This window comes from Anser brachyrhynchus, assembly GCF_964034855.1.
Source record: "Anser brachyrhynchus genome assembly, chromosome: 16".
Classification (NCBI taxonomy): Eukaryota; Metazoa; Chordata; class Aves; order Anseriformes; family Anatidae; genus Anser; species Anser brachyrhynchus.
The window spans coordinates 9,775,777-9,796,085 of NC_137734.1; the positions used below are offsets into that span (position 1 = coordinate 9,775,777).

The 20,309-nt window shown below is 39.0% G+C and overlaps 1 protein-coding gene across 14 annotated transcripts in view; it reads left to right on the forward strand.

Annotated features, from left to right (window-relative positions):
- Positions 1 to 20,309, forward strand: part of SULF2 (sulfatase 2) — a 160,063-nt gene that overhangs the window by 78,794 nt on the left and 60,960 nt on the right. For 11 of the 14 annotated variants that reach the window (XM_080558315.1, XM_080558317.1, XM_080558308.1 and 8 more), the window contains 2 exons: positions 15,399 to 15,580; positions 17,264 to 17,511. In XM_080558315.1, coding sequence (XP_080414441.1) covers positions 17,337 to 17,511 — 175 coding nt within the window. In that variant the 5' untranslated portion in view covers positions 15,399 to 15,580; positions 17,264 to 17,336. Of the gene's footprint in view, positions 1 to 11,059; positions 11,388 to 11,811; positions 11,836 to 15,398; positions 15,581 to 17,263; positions 17,512 to 20,309 lie in introns of those variants that run through there. The other 3 variants (XM_080558310.1, XM_080558316.1, XM_080558314.1) reach the window with 3 other exon arrangements.

Here is a 20,309-nt window from a genome sequence, read left to right on the forward strand (position 1 = left end):
GGCAGTTTGTTGGTAGGTGCAAACTTGATATAGCTATGCAAATTTTGTGAGTTATCACCATTGCATGTTATCAACTCTGCAACAGACAAATCTGCATTATTTTTGTTTTAATAAACATTTTAGTCTCAAGATCTCTTTGAGTAGAGACGTCAATTAAGGACTGCCGAAAGGGACTCGGTTGGAACATGATATTTTCTTCTGGATATTGAACACTCAACTGCAAGTTTTTTTCATCTTTTTGTTCTTGGGCTTGGTGCTTCTGATCAGAGGGGGATCAAAGTAAACAGACTGCCTATTGATTGTTGTAGTAAGGTCCTCAATCATGACTTCCCATCATAAATACATCGGTATTTTCCTACTTGACTTTTTTCTTTTCCTCACAAACTGGACAGGGCTTGAATAAATTCTAACAACCTGAAGTTACATGATTGTATCAGATACCAGTTATTTGCTTATTTCTTTTAAACTTCTTATTCTAATGATTTACTTTGTTTTTTTGAGGAACTGAGCGCTTGTCATCAATGTAAATGGATCCGCCTGAGTCTTGAGAGAACCCAAAATGCCAGATCGGGAAAACATAAACTGCCTCACTAAGGCTGTGTTAAGAAAATTTGCCATTTTCATTTTAATATCAGTTGGTATGTGAGTCCATATGTTGCAAGGGAAGTTTATTATTGCCTTCAACCCTGGACCCCACCATTTCCCCCGTCACTCCCTCTCCCTCCACCTCTTCCCAGCCCCCTGGAAACACACATGCCTTGTGCCTACTGCAGGGAGTGCTGGAGCGTTCCTCTGGTCCCACTTGGGTGCATGTGCACACACGTGCATATACACCTGGTTTGCCCCACAAGCTTCTCTAGAACATAGGGCATTTCTCATATGCTGTTCCTCAGTAACCTTATTTGAGTGTGCATTGCCTATGGCCCTGTGTTACTGCTCTGGTAATCTAAACGGGTAATAATTCGCACAGCACAGTTGGGACCTCGGCTGGCAACACTAGTGGGGAAGTTCTGCCGTGTGTGGGAGTATCAAGGGGAGCGGTTAACACAGGGTGGGCTGATAGCTTGTGATGCATGTATAGAAGCTATCGTAAGCAAAGCAGGTCATTATATATTGTGTAGCTTAGAGATTTAATCTTAGTAGAGGGGAGATTAAATCTTTTTTCTACTTGAAGATCTATTAGCACTTTGCAGGTGTGGGTGTTGTATAGTGAATTTGTCTACTGACAATAGGTTGGCTCTTGTTTGTGGAGGCCCAGAGGTCCATGGGCTTCAAGTTGGAAACTTGTAGCCTAGCAAACAGAACAGTGGTTTGCAGCCCAGGATATCTACACTTAGGTGGATCACTGACCTCTTGAGGGTGGATCACTGGCCTCTTGAGTTGACCATGAGTAAGTCATTTTATCTTTCTATGGCTCAATTTCTCAGTCAATTTAATATTACCTACTTAATTTGTAAATCCATTTGAGATTTATTTATGAATGCCAATAGGTAAAAGGAAAAAATGTACTAGAAAATATAAGATATGCTAGACCAGTTAAACTAAAAATCTAACAGAATTATCACTTCAATATTTTCATATATAAACAGCCAAATCTTGTCAAGTTCAGTTAAATGCAGTGACCTCAGATGTGAACTGTGCTGCCGTATGATAATGTAGTGTTCTGATGCAGACGTCATCTTCCTGTTGTACAGTGTCAGCCAAACAGGAGGCTGGATTTGGATTGCAAAAGATCAGACACAGTGGGAAATGGCTGGTCATTATGCATTATTTGAGCACCTTCTGCTCAAATCTGACAGGCTGCAACAGTAACTCTGGAATAGCTTTCCTGTTGTTTCTGTCTGCAGAAGTTCAGTTGGAAGTGTCTGGATTCATCCAGGCCATTCTGCATGGACTTGATCCAAACAATCCATATGCACAGTATATGTATGGAAACATGCTGAATTTACACTAAGCTGCAAAGGATGAGGTTCGTCCCAAAAATCTGATTCCAAGCTAAAATTTTTGATCAAAAACTTGCCCCTCGTAGTGAGGGGAGGGGGAAACCTGCTCTAAAACAACATTAGCAGTTCGAATCCCAAATGGGAACTTTTGAGGTGTATGGAATTGGCTGATCTTTAGGAAAAGTTGCAAGCTGCACATTCTGGCCCTTGTCTGTCTGGAGTTCAGATCCAAGGGTTTATTTTAGGCATATGTATTGCACATAGCAGTGGGATAAGAAAAGGGAATTATCAGGTGGGGGAGCAGCAGAAGGAGGAGTTAATTAAGCAGAGGTGGTTCCAACATTAATATTTTTGTCCTTAAAAATCACAGCTGAATATGTGAAATGAACGCATTATCATTCATCTCCATGCTTTTCAGCCTGTTTTTGACAAATCACCAACCGAAGCCTAGGAACACTTTCAAAATGCTACTTTGTCCTTCATGAATATTAATCTTAAATAAAAATATTTCGGTATTTTGAGAGATGATTGATGCACTTCTGGTTTTGATTGTTTTGAATTTTAATAGATTAGATGTCTATATTAAAAAAATACTTCAAGTAAAATTAAAGGTGTTATTTTTTTTTCCAGAAAAAAACTTTATCACAATTGTCAGTGCCTTTTACAATCTTTGTAAAACGCAAACATGTTGAAAGATGCCTACACCAACTGGACAAGAAGATGAAATATTACTCCTAACTTCTTATCGTTTCATTTGTCATTAAGAGATATTTAACTTTGCTATAAAAAAAATTGCCATCCATAAAAAAAAAATTTACATGTTTTCCACTGTTAGCATTTGAAGTTTTATCAGCTTCCTTCTGGCAGATGACACACTAGTTTAAATTAAACCTCTACTAATTCATGCAACATTTAAAAACAAATATTCTGAACAGGTGCTACCTGATACAACTCATTTTGCTTTTGACTTGATGAGCCTGAGACTGGGGCATTATTTGCATATATTTCTCCTTTTTCCTGTCTTGGATATTGGAACCATCATGTTTTGCAAGAGTTTTATGCACAAGATAGTTTCTTTAAAAAAAAAAAAAAATTGCTCTAGGCATTTTAGAGGTTTTTAATCATAAACTGGGAGGCTTGAATAGATTCTGATTTAGCAAGCGTGTCACAGTGCTTTTGGTGAAATACTTTTCTGTTCACTTGAAAATGCTTTCTTCTTAGTAAAAGAACCAGACTATTTTATTTACTTAGTATTAAACTGATGAGGTCAGAAAAAATTTGGTCTGCAATCTTGTGTGTGTTTAGGAATATGCAAGCCAAAAGTCTGCTGGAGAGTGCGAAGTCTACCTTTGGGTTATGTAATACTGCAGGCACAGCCCTTTGGATAAAACGTTCTACTTTACTTCATGTAAGAGTTTGGTCTTAAAATCTATTCAGCTGGAAATTTTTAAGCCTGAAGTTTGTCTTGACCTTTGCCAGTAAACAAGAGTCAAAAACATTTTAATACTGAGCAATAAGTATTGATTGGCACTTCACTGTCATTCATTTAGCAGATTGCAGTTAGATAGCAGTTAAGTTTTTGGTTTTACTACTGTTATCACTAAAAATCTGTGTGATGATTCAACAGGTACCTCCAGCAGCTTTTTTTGCTGGTACTACAGGGCTTTTCAGAAAACCTTAAGCATCAAATCTTCAAAAATAGATTTTGAGTTTAAAATCTCATTTTAACAAATTGGTTTTTTATGTGCAATACACATACCAGATGTTCAGTGTATGGTGGTAACAACTTTTTCCAACTAACAGCATCCAGTCTTCTCTTTGGGGTAGAGGGGGAGAAGTAGTCTTAGTTCCTGAAGAAATGCATTTAGATATTCTCATGCCAGATGCTACCGTTCGTAGGTAAGGTAGCTAAGGTTTCTCTTATACTTTGGGATGAACAAGATTCTCAGGAATTATTACTGTGATGAAGCATGAGAGTAATGAGGTATAGGAAAAATGTAAAGCTAACTAAACTGTAAATAAGAAGATTGCATTGCCAAACACCAAAAGAGTTCAAGTGGAATTTCAGGACCTAAGGAAAGCCAGATAAACGTTCAGAACTGTTTCTTGTGGGTGCTAAGCACTTTTGAAAAATCAATTCACTCCATTTTAGGTGTGTAAATGACATAAGAATTCTGAACTTTAATTTGTTGTTCACTGGTAATCCAGGGACTTTTTAGTGATAAACATACAGACTTCTACTAAAGTGAGTGATAAAACTATCTCTGAATTCAGGAATACAGGATCAGACATCACAGGGCAGATCTGTTTAATGAAAAAAGAAAAATGTTTAAAGAGACTAATCAGGCTTAATTTTTTCTTTGCCAGATACAATTGTAGGCAGCAATGCTCCTACAGTGACCGTTACATTTTTTTAATGGCAAATAGGATGCAGCTTGTGAGTCTAGAGAAAATGGCATAAGTTATTTTTCTTAATTGAAAGGAGAAATTGTGGTCACAAATAATAATTCAAATATGCTCTACACATGAAGAAAACATAGATATAAATCACCTGAGATGGGTACTTATGTGATAGAAAGAAAATAAAAGGTTTAAGCTAAGATAATTAAGTAGAAGACCAGGATGCTAGTCAAGTTACAGAACTGGAATCTTTTTTCTACTTATATAAGAAGGTAAGAAAAAATAAATGTAATTGCTTAGATTCTGAACATAGAGAGAAGACTTATTTTTAGTACTTAAGACAACTCCTATAATCAGCCTGAAATTTTTGAAAGATGAACAAGAATCAGATCTTTTAATATGAATGTATTAACATTTCTAAACACAAAAGATGGGAAGAGGAGGAAACAGGTTTGCAACGTGTGTTTTGGACATTACTGAGTCAGTGGCTGTTAACAGTATTGTCAGATCTGTGTTGCACGCAAAATCTTAATAATTGCTTGCTGAAAGGGGATTGTAGGGGAGTGATGCTAAAGCTCATGTGTGGATTCAGCTCTATTTTTAACTTTCTAGAAATGGAAGTAGAGCATTCTCCAGCAGTGATGGGACGTGTTTCTGCTTCAGTATTTTCCTTGTTGTCTTGGATGAAGTAGAAAGCATTTGGTTGACTTTAAAGTCCTTTAGACATTTTGTAGGTAATCTCTGCCCTCGGCACCTAGGCAAAAAGAAATAAATAGTTGATTTGTGATTAAAAAGCCACCTTTTCAAAATATAATAATTAATGTTTTGAGAATGCCTCAAATGTATGCGTTAAATCTTTCAAATGGCTGCACATCACCTATACTAAGAGTCCTGAAGCTACCGTAACATCAAAACTGCGTGTCTTCTTGCTGGTGTATCTTCACAGTCCCCAAAGCAAGTAACCTGTGTAACCACTTGGCCTCGCAGAAAGCGAGTCAGGAAACCCTCGGGGGCCTTGCAGATGATCAATAAAGGAGAGTCATGCCAGTGGCTCCTAGGTAAATATTTCTTATTTCTTATGAAGTAACCCCTCTATTTCTGATGGGTCAGTTCTGACCTTCAAGGGATATCTACAAAACACCTTCAAAAGATAAACCTCAATATTAAAGTTCATGACAATTAAAAAAGAAAAATGACAATTTTCAGAGATGCTGGTCTTAGGCATATTATAATTTTTTAAACCTCTCTTGCAATTTCTCCTGTATCTCCTCCTCACTACTACCTCCAGGTTTGTCAGATGGTGAGTTTCTTCTTTGTTTTAACAGATCGAGCTCTCTCCTCTTGCTTTGCTAGCATGCCTTGCTATGCCAGAGATGCAACTTACTTTCCCTTCTGATGGATTGATTAACTATTAGTTAAACTCAAAGAAATTTAGCTTTGAAGATTGCTCCTTCTATTTCAGTCTCGAAGGAGTGCTTTGTATGCTCTAGGGCATGTCTGTTCCTTCCTATGTGTAACAGCTGATCTCATAACAGGTATCATGCCTCCTCCTCCCCACCAGAAAGTTAGCCTCACCTCTGCTACTGAGGCAACTGAAGAAAATGAAGGAAACAGCCTTCTCTGTGTGTGTAGAGTGCTGGGAGTTGTGTATATTGTGCTCTCTGAATGTCTCTTGAAGTTGTGCATTTGAAGTCCCACTTAAAGCATGTAAATATCCAGTCAGTTTGAGATGTCTCTATTATTATGGAAAGTATTTGAGGTAGGGATGGAGGACTACTTTACAGTAATAATTAAGTCATAATGATAAGCAGAGTAAGTAAACAGTAAGATGTAGAAGATGTAGCCTTCCTAATGGAAGTGAAGCCCAGTCGTATCCATTTTTTGTGTGTGGGTTTTGTGCCTATGGAATAGGTCTTCATAACTGAAGGTACTCCCTACTGTAGGTGCAGCAAATACAGCTGAACGTAAAAGCTGCAAACCAACCCTGCCTTTCGCAAAGAGCTAGAACACAGGCACTGGATTCCTGCTCCCAGCTGGGAGCTGTTGGGGGGCAGAAAATGTAGATGGCTGCTCCAGGGTGTCTGTAGGGTGCAGAGAGCATGGTCACCTCATAGGTCCTGGACTAACATTAAATGTACAGAGAAGAACGAACACTGTGCTTAGGTTGAGTTAAGGCCCATTTCAGCTGATTATGCATTTCTCTATTCTAGCACTTTCAGATCATAGAGTAGTTGTTATTAGGTAGGCACAGATTATTTTCATATTTTAACATCTTCTCACAAAATTTTATTAGGGCAATGGCTATTGACTTTATTATATTCACTTTTACTAAAGTTTCTCTTAATCTTACACATCTTGTATTACATACTGCCTTATCTGGGTATCAGAATAAGAGGCAGTGTGCACGCTACACTAAAAAGGGGTTGAAAGCCTACTAGGGAAAATCAGATGAAGATGTTCAAAACAAACAAGCAAAACACACCTGAATTCTTTATGAAATGAAAAATTCTTTATTAAAAAAATATTAAATCATTGGTTGCTTACAAGCAACTCTTCTAAGAGTAATTCTCTAATAGAGAAAAAGAGGGCTGTTTTTCTCTATTTCTTCATTATATGGGCTGTGTGACCAATGACACTTCATCCTCTGTATAGAGCTTGAGATGCGTCTTTGAGCCTTATTAACAATATTAATGCTTAGCAACCGTATTAATTTTGTATGCGCGCTTCAGAGTCATTCAGATAAATAGTGTTTGCTCTGGATTTCTGTTTGGCTTTCCAGGAAAGATTTGTTTTGAGTGTGTTATCCATCTAGATAACCTATCACTTTTTATCAGTGCACTGGTGTGTTACTTTAGTTATTCTTACAACTTACCAGTCACCTTTGTTGCTTCAATATTTTGCTGAATTACTTAATCCACTGTTGTGAATTATGATTAAAATTTGTGATTAATCTTAGACTAGAAATTGTCTTGATGCATTGTAACTAAATTTGTACAGTGTACTAAATCTTTATTTTCATGCTGAAGAGTAAGCAGGAGAGCAGATCCATTGCTTAGCAAGGTGAATTTTTTCCTCCTCCTTTGCTTTTGTTGGCTGTGTTCCTTTCCATTTCCGTAGTACCTCAAAACATATAAACCATTTTCCTCCATAATGTGCATGCATATTTATAGAAAGTGCAACTTGACTTTAAAAGTTAGAAGTGCAGCTATTGCCCACAAAGTTATTTTGAGCTGGATCTGCAGTAAAAAACATTACAATGTGTGGGATCAGGGCACTGAGCATTGGATCTCATACTGTGCTGCTTAGTCCTTCTTAATAGGACTCCCAATTGTTGAAGCAACACTTGCACATTTTATGCAACTGAAATGCATTTGTTTACGAATATTTTTTTTAAAAAAATCATACCTGTATTTGGAAAAGGTCTGAGCAGATAGTACAACTCAAGTGACTATGGTCAAGTAAGTTACCCTGAGAAAATGCAAGCGAGATCAGCTCATGTTCTGTTGCTGGCTTTTTTTTTTTTTCTCGAGGTCTTTAAAGAGGGCTCAGAGCATATGCATATACATTTCAAAATATGAAAGCAAAGGAGAGATCAAAATGACTAATGATTTGAGAGGTTTACATATGGTAAGTAACTACAAAGATAGAGGCTAGTAAGTCTGAAGAAGAGTTGGAAGGCTTTGACTGAAGTATTAAAGTGTGAAAGCCAGCCCGTCTTATCTATGTGTGAAGAGAACAATATTTGAGCTCTGAAACACAATATATTTGGCAAGAGTGGAAGAAAGCATGTCTCACGCAGCAAGTTCCTTTTTTTTTTTTTTTTAAATGACTTTGGACTCTCTCTGATTGCCTTGCCATTTCCCAGAAGTTGCTTTTCTGTACCACAGACATGCCACTCTTCCTACTGTGCTCTGTTAGGGGGGCGACTGTTCCTGGTGCTTTCTCCACCCATGAGCTTCAGTTGGTGCCTCTAAACTGATGGAAGGAGAGTGGTGGGGATCCCCACTCTGCCAGCTGGATCCAAGTGGTTCCCCTTTATGCCCAAATCCATAGCTCAGTAAGCACTCCAACCTGCATTGTTCAATCTATTCTGTGCCACGCTCCTTCCAAACAAGGTGTGCAGAGACACTAGTGTGTCAATTTTTTCAATTAGTGCCTAACAATGCAGACAGATGTGTGGTGGTGTTTAAAGAAATGCTGGCATATCTCTTTTCTCCTAATTTCAGTAGGGATTTTTCAGACTAATTTTTTAGCTAATCAGCAATATTAGTTACTTGGAGGTACAGTTAAATAATTCTGAGCTGTTAAATGACATGCTATGAGAGAGATCTGAAATTTATTTAGTGATGCACAGTGACAAAACTATTGTATGGGAATGAAAGGGAATGGTCTTGTTTCTTCATTTTATCCTTTAAACTCCTGATTGTTAGTGATGGTCTATCTATGCCAATGGAATCCTTTTACAATTAGTGAATGAAGAGTTGTTTTTCTTTTAAAGTCTATACCTGCATAGTTCCTTCCCCTCTACACCCGTAGTCTTTCAAACCTCCTTGTTTTACCAGTAATTTCAGATGATTTTGTTGCTCTAGGCTTCAAATAAACCACAGCATTTTAAATGCCTCTATACCCTTTGATTTTTTGGCATTACAAAAACAAGCTAAAATCACTGAACTGCTTTTACTTTGGAAACTGCTCTCCAAGTATACACAATTGTTATCCCTCCTGTTTTGGGACAGTGCCAGAACAAGTTACTTTGAAATGCGTGAGCTGGAGACCCCATTCTCTTCGAGAGGAAGCCCCTTTCACTTGGCAGGGTTATCACAAACCGGGGGGCGTATTATCCTCCTAATGCACTTGTATAACTGCCATTAACATTAATGGAAATTACGTGCACTGGCTGTGAGGTGAATATACCCTTTTGTTGAAAGGAACGATCTATTGCGACAGATTTTCCAGTAATGATAAATCACCTTTAGATTGCTACGCTACTGTCACTAATACTAGTTTTAGTATCTTTGATTACAGCTTGTGGATGAAAATTCACAATGTAACTTTATTGGGTCATGGGCTTCTTATAATGGAATACCCCATTTACAGTGCTCTAGAAAAAATGCATTAAAAAGGGAGCTTGTCCATTTTCTTCTCCAATGTAATATATGGACTATTGTGCAGCAAAATTAGTATTTCCTTTTGGGTCGGTAGTTACTGTCTGCAGCCCTTTCAGAGATGGTTTGTAGGGTGTGTGTATTGCAGATGGCAAACGTTGGCCTGCGGTGGGGACTGAGAAATGCTGAGTTTCCTGGTTTCTGTTCCTGGCCGAGCTGCTGAAAGTCTTTTTGGCTCTGGGTGACTCATCTGCCTTATCTGACACTAATTCGTGTCTAAAATATGTGGAAACAGAAAAATCATAGCTCACAGGTCTGTTGTAAAACTTAATTATCTGTAAATTGTTTTATCATAAGATCAAAGTCACTACCAAAAGGTCAAATGTTATCTTAGAAACCAATAGAACAATTTTATCAAAATCTCAGCAATATATAGTCCCTGTTCTGCATAAAGCTTCTGTATTAGTGTAACTCACTGTTACGGAGTGGTTACTTGTACAGTTATACTGTTGCAGCCCCTAGTGTGGACGCAGTTGTACTGACACATAGTGCTTCACTTGGATTGTTTATTCCTGAGCACATTGGTACCTTAGTAGTGATATAACTGCATTGGGGGAATTGGGCTGTTTGGGTTTTGCTGATTTAGGATCAAATCTGTGTGTAGCCAAGAATGAAAAAGGTTCAGGATGATCAGCCTTCTCCAGCAAAGTCAGAATTAGGTCATTGGGAGTAATGTTTGTTTTAAAGCAAAAATCCAAATAAATCATAGATGAAACAATTTTTTTTCCTCTCTGCATTGCTTTTCAAAATATTCACTTATAGCATGATTATAGTTCTTTCTGCAAGTCTCTTCTGTGCTAGCATTTTTCTTTAAAACTACATCTAGTCTTTTTCCTTAAGAGTTTTCAGGAACTGTCTTATTTCCTCACTGGTTTTGCCTTCAGTAGAGAAATGGTAGAATCTTCTTTATTTTCTTTATCAGTTACTCTTCTTCCACTGATTATTGGTCCTGCACAGAAAACATGTATACTGTCCGTTTTGAACCACCTGACACTACAGTGAAAATGGTTTATGATAAAAACAGTGCTGTAAAATCCTCTTTTATTTTTAGATGTATATTTTCAAAGATACAAATCCAAAATCAAGGAACCTACAGCTACAGTGGGGTTTGGGATGTGGGGTGTCTTCCATGGAACTCAGTACTAGCTGTAGTGCTAAGTGTCAGTACAGTCAGAGGAAAACTACTGTGTGTGACTATCAATGGAGGGAATGCTTGAAGAAAATATTATGCTTTTTAACATCTTAATGTGTCGGTATCTTTGAAAGTTCAGGGGTTCTTAAAGAAAGATACTACCTGCATAAGGCACAGAATGTAGTATATTCTAAGTAGTGCATGGGTACCTGCAGCAGACACAGTCCCTACCTTGAAGAGCTTGATTAAGCATGTCTTAATTACCAACGACTGTGGTGTCCCTCACTTCACCCCCCCTACGGCGATGGTGCCTCAGCACCCACCAGGGCTGGGGCTCTCCTCAGGTGGCCCAGCCCCTGCGTGCCCTCCTCAGGCCCCGGAGGGGGGGACGGGGGGCCATTAATTAACCCTCACACGCACTCATACACATAGTCACACACACACGCACAGTCACTCAAACTCACACACTCCCAGCTACGGCACCTTCTTTCCGCTCTGAGGGCTTCGTGCTCCCGGGGGCAGAGCCGCCCCGGGGGGGCTGGCCGCCCGCCTGCCCTCTGCGCGCCGCCGGGGCCTTGCGTCAGTGCGGGGAGGAGGCTCCGTGAGGTGCAGGAACTTTTGAACGGAGAACGGAGAGGAGGGGAGGACGCGGGGCGGCGGCGGGGAAAGGCGCAGCACCCGCACCAGCTCCTCTTTCTCGGAGCCAGCCGTCGGCCGCGGGCGGCGGATGCGCGGCCGGGCTCGGGGGTGAGTGAGGGAGCGAGCGGCCGGAGGCCTCCCGCCGGGCCGAGCAGCGGCTGGGCCGGGGGCACCCCGCTGCTGGGGCTCCCCGAGGCTGAGGCAGGCGGCCGGGAGCCGGAGGGGGCTGAGGGGGTGACGGCCGAGGGCAGAGGTGGGGCTCGGGGCGGTGTGAGGCGGCAGCGCCGTCTGAGAGCTCAGCCCTGCTGGCCCGGGGCAGCCCGCCCGCTGCGCCTTGGTGCCTGCCGGGGCTGCTGAGCACGGCTGCCCGGCTCCTGCCCCGGCTTCCCGGGTGCCCGGCCCCGGTGGGTGTCGTGCTGTCGCTGCCCGTGTCCCCCATTCCCTAAGGGGCGAGGAGAAGCGGTCCCGAACCAACTGATGCTCCAGCGCTCCGCGGCTCCGTCGGTGGGCTGTGCATCCGGGTAAAGCGCGGCTGGGTGTCTGTTTGTTCGTGGAGGTACGGACAGGTTTGGGCTGTGTGAAGCCACAAAAAAATCTGTTCGCTTGGTAGAGCGTGTTTGTGTAACGGTAACTGTGCTTGCCTGCTTTTTCTATTTTAAAGCACGTGCATTTGTTCCCTGCTGGTGTTGTCAGAAGTCAGTCTGTGAACGTTACCATACTCAGTACAAGATGGCTTAATTATCTTTAAAGTCATCATGTCTTTGTAGTTTATAAATACCTGAAGATGATAAGTACGATAGGGAAGTAATGCTTAATCTCCTAAAAGTTGTTACTGGGTTAACAGTGCTCACAGTGCACAAGAGGATGTGTGTTCCTGTGGGTTTGGGGGATCCAAGTGACAATTTAATCTACCTGAAGACACGCTAATGCTGTGCATATTACTGGGGACCTTCTGTAGAAACAGCCAAGTAGTGAATAGAAAAAATAGTATGGATGTATGGAGAGTATATCGTGCTATTTGGAACACTTTTTTTTTTAATAAAGTTCCCTCCTAGGAAAAATTATAACTGAATTATAATTCAGTTTTACTTAAAAGGAAGTTACATAATAGGGAAAAGATTCCCCTATGAAAATAAGCTTCCCTTTGATAAATATTTAGTTTTGGCACAGAGTTCACCAGCGTAAGGAAAGCAACAGGGGAGAACCCATCTGAATGGTAATTCAGTGCACTGAGAAGTCTGGGAACAGAAAAGTTGGTTACCTGCAAATAAAAATACTTTAGCCCTAGTTTGTGCAGGTAAACCAGCACAACCATAAGCTTCAAGAGCCAAATTTAGCATTGGGGATTTGATTATGTACTTTCTCTTAAACTTTTGATTTTCTGGGAAAAAAATGGGGAAGTATAAAACTACAAGGAAACACAGCATGATGTTAGATTACAGCGTTAAATGACGATTCCAGCTTTCCCCTGAGAGCTTTGTTTGATTGCCAACAAGAATTCTCCTAATCCACGAATAAAATTGTTTTATTCTCTTGCAAACAAAATTTAATAGTTTCAAATGATGGCTGACAGCTTCAGTGAAAAAGGAATGCTACAACTGAACCCGGGATGTATGGGAGTAACTCAAGAGTTAAGAGAACAGCAGCAGGGCTGAATCCATTTAACTGGCAAAGTGGTTTTAATTGGGTCGGTTGCTAGGGAATGGATCCACCACCATGTATTTCAATGGCTTTAAACACTGGACAAATGGCACACCTAAGTCTGCTTCAATAATACACCTGGTATTGGCTCCAGCTGTATTTAGAGCAGGTGTGCGTTGCTTTTTGCTAACCTGTTTACCCTTACTGTGCAGTTCCACTTTGTGGCTTGCATGCTGTTACCCTATTCTGTTGTGGCTGCTGGACAAGTTGGATTTGCCATACCAATTTTGTATTTAGTGCTTTGCAGTATGTTTATTTAAAAAAAAAAAAAACAGTTCATGTAAACATAACTAAAAACAGCTTTCCAGAAATAGTCTCACAGCAGGATTAACTTGCATGTTTGATACAAGAATTAATTTGGTATGTTTGGACTTCTGTCACAGCAAGAGTCGGGTACTACTCTTTAGTGTACTGGCATAACTTAATTATTTGACTTCAGTGAAGTTACGCTAGCTTTATGCAGGGGACAGTTGTGCTGGTGACCAGCATTAGCAAGGTTTGGAGCACCAGTGCGTGCAGGCTACAGTCAGTTACGAGTTTGACACACAGTGCGTGCTACATCTCTGCCAAGCAATAGTAATCAATAGCATGATTAAAAAAGACCATCTGGGGGTAGAAGTGACACAAGTCATCCCTGTGCATCCTGCCTGTGCTGCAGTGGACCTGATGATAATTAGTGAGGGCAGTGTTAAAAAGAAGTCATCTTTCCTTGGTGGAAATGCTACTTGGGAACAGAACTTGTCTCCATTCTTTTATAAATAGATTAAGTGCGCCGAAATCTGGCTTTCTCTCTTGAACATGTATATGACTTAGTGCAATGTTATGGGTCGCTACACAGGAGGACTAAGTGTGGCTCTCTTCTTATTCCCCATACTGGCAGGAGTTAAGAGCAAAAAGACACAGCTGTATCTAAATCAGGCTACGAAGGGAGTCGAGGACTTGTTAAACTCGACTGTAAACCATAGAAAATAAGAGGACCAGCCTTTCTCTACAGCAGCCTGCTAGGAGGTTTAATAGGCTTCATAAAGTTCAGCTAGATGCCCCAGCTGAAGAATGTTTCATGAATTTCTGATAGCACTTGCCTAAATATAAAACAGGGGTGGCCAGACTTGTCAAGTTCATATGTGTAATCTGGGAGAAAACAAGAGGCATACCTAATTCTCACGAGAACCACTACAGATTAAGCGTCTTTAATATTGGAGGATGGCCTGCAGAGGCACATAAAGCAGCGGGCCATCTGTGCCGCTCAGAACAAAATGCATCACTGGAGAGGGTGCTATATTAAAAGCGAAGGCAGACTGGGGCATTGCTGCGGAACTTTTCTGGCTACCGTTGAGTCACAGTTTAGCTTGTTGACAGAAACGGGGAAAGAATTGTTAATGCGCTTTGTGTCATATTTCCTTCCCTGAAGTTCACCGAAGACAAGGGGTTAAAACCCATCAATCTATATTTGACCACTAGCAGTCCATGCAAGACGCTCTTCTGCTGCTATTCTGAGAACTATTTAAAGCTGGCTTTTAGGTTTTGCAGCAAATACGCTGTTAGTAGTGGCATGTCTGTCTTTTATGAATACATATTTTGAGAAATATGTTATTTTCTAAAATTGCTTTAATTTTCTTACCTAGCTATTGGTGTGAGTTTTGCACATAATTACATGCTTCGAGTTGATTTCTGGCAGGACTTATCCTGTTAATAATAGGGACATAAATCATTTTCAACATAATGTTGAAAATTTTTCATTGAGGTGGGGGCTGAGAGAGAATATTGGGAGAAGATGCCTGTTGTACTTAATTCTCTCTTCCATTCACAGTATCCTCTCAGATATAACCAGTTCCTTTAACCATAAATGTACATGTGTGGATAAAAGCTGTGGAATAGCAGTTTATGTACATCCCTGAACATGTTAAGTATTTCCCAGATAGATAAGCAGCTCTCTGAGCTGGGGACAACTTCTATTTTTAAATAACAATGGAGTGAGTGAGGGTCAATAAACTATGAGGAAAAGACAGGCTGAGGGGAGAGAGGCCATAGGGTTCCTTCCATGCATTCGTTTAAAAGAAGTGAGAAGAATGTGAGGAAGACTTACATGCACAACACTCTTCATGAATGCAGTTAAGAACAGATATAGCACAAATAGACAGCCGCCTAATGCTGCAAGAAAAGGCAGTGAACGCTATTATTCAGAGACGCAATTGGCTAGTGTAGAACAGGAAAAAAAAATAAACTTTAGACCTTCAGAAAAATGTGTGTAATAAAAGTGTCTATATTATCTGTTCCTTTTTTTTTTTTTTAACAGAAACACATATGGAATGATTTCTGAAGAGTAGAAACTATTTCTATATCCCTTCCCCCAAAAAGCTGGTGTCCAGGAATATACGCCTGCTAAACTAACTTTTTTTTCCTTGTCTTTTGAAACAGATCCAGGTTTGCCTCTCAGACTGCTTTTGACTGCACTGAACAGTAGCAGCACATTGAATCTGACATGATTCTTCCCAGTTGTACTGCTGCAGATGGAATTCTGAGTATGGAGAACGAAAATTGATTGGACTTGTTGGTGTTCCTTCTGATATTGCCTGGCAAATCTCTGATCAGCAGCAAAGGTACTAAAACTGTATTTGTAAATTTAGGAAGTTGGACTTTTCTCTTTCCCTGCTCGTTGGATTAAGTGATAGGACATGTAAAATCAGTTTTTAGTTTCTACGAAGGAAATTAATTTCACCTGCCTATGAAACTCAGTGGAGAGACTAGTAAGGAAGAAGGATTTTTCTTTTTTGTTCAAAAACCTATTAGTGTACGTTTCTGGAAAGCAGCCTTAGTAAGTATTGCATCATACTATCGCTAGATATCTGTTGACTTATATGAAAATTATATACATATTTCTTAAATAAGCATAGAAGCTGAGTATAATTTTTCACACCAGTGGTTTTGCTATTGCATGAGAACTTTCTTAATCAAAGTTTATCTCAAAGAACAGACACTGACAGAGATGAAGTAATAATGTGGCTATGAAATAATCTGCTGGAGGAAAAACTGTTTTCCCAAGTGGCTATAGGAACAGAATAGCCAATGTATTTCTTTGGGTAAAGCACACTTTGCTAGATTCTTTCTACTCAGGCATTTCTAGTCTTTACAAAGAGCAGATAGTCTCCCTTGTGTCATTTTTAATTGATTTTTTTTCACTGCATTAGAAGAGATCATTGGCACTGGTCCAGGAAATGGCAAGCAGCAAGTAGGGAAGCCATCAAAAACTGACTCATTGATCACTGGGTCTGATGAAATAATTAGTATTTGGTATTTTTTGTACAGCCTCATATTGGTGTTTTGACTTCAGAAAGTGAGAGAAAATCCCTCTACGCCAAAAGACCACTGAGCAGAATTATAATTTCAAAAATGTTTCAGCATACTTAATCATTTTCAGGAGTCTGCTTGTAGGAATGGCTAGCAGTTGCTTTGTTTCTGGCTCACCAAAAGGAGCAGTACCCTTTAGTCACGCTCTGTTCTGCGAACAAGTCAATTTTGGGGCATTGTATTTATGATGGAGGGAAGTCAGGCAGTGCAAAACATTTCAGTGCATCTGTTCCCAAGCATTTGCAGCAGTAGATCTTCAAATATACTCAATACTTAAAATAAGAATCTTGGAAACCAACAGAAATGTTGAAAGGATATCATATTATCATCAAAGCTGTAGTAGACTTCAAACGGTGTCACACAATAGTTTCAAGATCTGGGCAGTTCTGCGCACTAATGAAATCTATAAGATAAAACAGTGTATATCAGTATATACAGTATAAACAGTATATAGTATTATATCTGAGGATCCTTTGTGAGTTTGCAAATGCATTGTTAACTCAGTAAATTTTACCACAGTCCTGTTTAAAAATGTGGATAGATGTGTTTACCTCTTCAACATCTGCATTTTTGATATAGTAAACAAAAATGTCATCTCAAAGCATCCCAGAACCTTAAAGAAGATTGCTTTTTATGTGTTAAAGCAAGAGTTAAGAGTTGGTGCCCTGCTAAATCCTTGAACTTGCTGCCAAATTTGAGCGTAGAGTGAAAACTTCCTTGTGTATGTAGGTAATAGCTTATGAACTGTGAATTTTTCAAGTTTCTGTTTCTAGTTGGCACTAGAAAAATATTTAGTTCCTTTGTTTTATTTATTTATTTTCTTAGGAGTTAGATTATTTTAGGCAAATAACCTTTTACTTCTTTGGAGAGAACCTTGCTGTTCCTTTGGGGAGGTGGTATAGAGAGAAAAGTATAAGTTTCCTTCTCCCTTACAGGAGACCTGCAAACAAAAAAGAAGTAGAAGCCATTAACCTACCTTGTTCAGAGAGAACACTAAATCAGAACAATATGGCACAGCATAGTCTTGTCCTTGGATTATTCATGATGACTGTTTTATCACTGTTGGATGGAAGTTCAGCTTTCCTGTTAAATCAGCGTCTGAAGGGAAGATTTCAAAGAGACCGTAGAAACATCCGCCCAAACATCATCCTCGTTCTTACTGATGATCAGGATGTAGAACTTGGTAAGAGCCCAACATAAAGAGAATTTTAGTTAATGAGTATGGCAATTCTTTTCATTGAAGCTAGATGATTATTTTAAAAATAATTATCTTTTTTTTCATTGCAAAAAATATAATAGAACAAGTAGCAAAAACCTACCTTTATGCAGGTTTCCAGCTGCATGCAATTGAAAGACAGCAAAAAGTAGTCTACATTTAAAATGTCAAACTTCCTGTTTCTGTGGAAATATGAGATTCCTGCCTATCTGTCTTCATCTGTATGTCTAAACTGTGCTTCTGGCAATTGCAAGTATAATCTGGGAAGCAACGTGCTTAAGCAGTAGGTTTAAATTCATAACTGATTATTGCACTATGTAATTACCCAAATTTCTTGTGTAATTGCAGACATTCATTACATAGACAATTTTAATTTTAATTACTTAAATCTTACCTAACATATTCATACTACTCTCAGTATTGTCCATTTAGATGTGTAGTTAATTACTGACCAAAATCACTTAGTATGAGAAGGTTCTATGGTGTTATTCAATGCTATGTTAATTGTTGAAGAAAGGAGATGAAGATTAAACACACTTTGCCTAATGATTTGGAATAATGAATTAACTGACAGAGATTGGGTTTTGTTCTATTTCCTGAACAAGCTTATATTTACAAATGTTGTCTGTAGTTAGAACTGATTAACACAAACCAGTTTATATTAGGAATTTTGCATTAAAAATATGCTTTTAAGTCAGTATAAAGCCTGGATCGTCTGAAAGATGAGAGCTGCTATATGTGTGGTCTGGCAGGTTTGTTTGACGAGCTACTATGCCAAATTTCTAGTATGGATGGGAAAAATTGGAAAACAGACCTGAAAGAAGAAATGGAACACAATAGTAAAGTTAATTGACTTATATTACTTCTACACTTCTCTAGCTGAGAAGTTAATTACAGCAACATGGCAATATTCTTATAGATGCTTCCTTTTTATTAGTATTTCTGCATGTCTGTGATATTGTAGATGTCATATATTTCTCAAAGGTGGCTGAAAAGCCTGCTATAGCAGTAACCTCACCAAATAAAAATTTAATTGAAATGAGTGGGATCAGAAGATTTTTCTTTTTGGTTGTCACCTCTTTTTTCTTTTGGAGAATGGTTATTCTAATCACAAATAAAGGAGTTTTAATAATGTATATCCAAAAGAACCTAAGTACATTATCTTGCAGGCTCAGAAGGTGGTCCTAAAAAATTTATCATCTTCTATTTTATGCTAGTCTACTTGTTTCTGATGCAATTGTCTAAGTCCTTTGGGCAGTATATTTCTCTTCTCTGATAATCTGATGCTTTCCAATTTCAAGCATAATGGGCATGTGTCTACACAAATTAGGATCTAACTAAGGAAAATCCATCTGATGAAGCTGAGATTTGATATTTGTCATTTGCCACTAATGGCTTGGCGAGACCCAATATTTGTTTGAATTAATTTTTATTCTTGTCTATTGTCTGGTGAGCTGTCCAAGTTAATCAAAATTGCCATTTGTGGGGATTGTGGTTAATGCATTTAAGAAAGATGAAAACAAGATGTGAATCACCAATAAAAGCTAAGGAAAACTTGGAAGCTATGAAAGTGTAGCATAGAAAGCTGTGCATAACAAAGATTGCAACTGCTTCTAGGAATGTTCTGTAACTGATGGGTGTTTTAGCTTTTGTTTTTCTATTGTGGCAACTTTTGAGGCAAAAGGGAAGACAACTAAATCTCAACAGCCTTTCTTCATTTAAGATAGATTTAACAATGTAACAGGAGTAGGTGGAGTTTGCCAGAAGGAGATGTTGTCCTCTCAGCAAACGAGTTCAACTTGTTTTATTCTTTTTATTTTCACTGCTTCTAATCATGAGTTTTACTTAGGAAACCAAACACTAGTTTTGTATTGAATAAAAGGAAAAGACTGGTAAGGGACTGATGAAAAGGATACAGAATCTCCAGGTCAAAGAAGAACAAGCATAAATTGTAATGGATACGGATGGAAGACGACAAATGAGAACACCAAGAACTACGGAAACATGCACACTCAGTTGACTGTCTTTTTAATCAAAAGAGTTGTGCTGACAACCTGAATATAAAGAAGAGGAATATACTGATGAGGAGAAAGAATTAATTGGAACCAAAGACTTTCTCCCCCATTAGAGCCATGTAATTCCATGTTAGTCTAATGCTGATGTCTGCTGTGTGATGGCCTCGGCGTCTTCAGTTCCATTAGGTGTGCCTCCCATATCGCTGTGCTTTAAGAAATCAGCTTAGTTCATTATCTTGTAGTTGGAGAAAAATCTGATTATTTAGAAAACATTTCAGCCTCGTTAAATCTGAGTGAGAGGTGATTCATATGTTACTACACGTTCCAATGTGTGAAAACACTGAAGTGTCACAACAGTAATGTTTCTTAGTTATCATACACGGGGATTAGTGTCGTAGAGCTTTGTCAGAATTGAAGATGAGCAAAGAAAGGAAATGAAGATGTGAAAAGGGTGTCTAATGGGGTTCAAATAGAACGCAAATAGAGGGCTTTAGGGGACAGTACGTTCTGGGTTCCAGTGAACTTACCTGCTTATAGATGATACTTCTCAAATTGGGCTTCAGAGTTGACTAAGTCATTTGGGACTTAACACCAGCTCTTAAACAAGTGGACCTCCCTAAAACTCATGTAAATTATGACTTCTGACAACAAAATACTAATGGGAAAGTCAATAATATTTCATGAACAACTGTTAAATTAATTAAGGACTTTTTTTAGCTAGCTTTTATTGCAGTCTTACTGAGCAGGTAA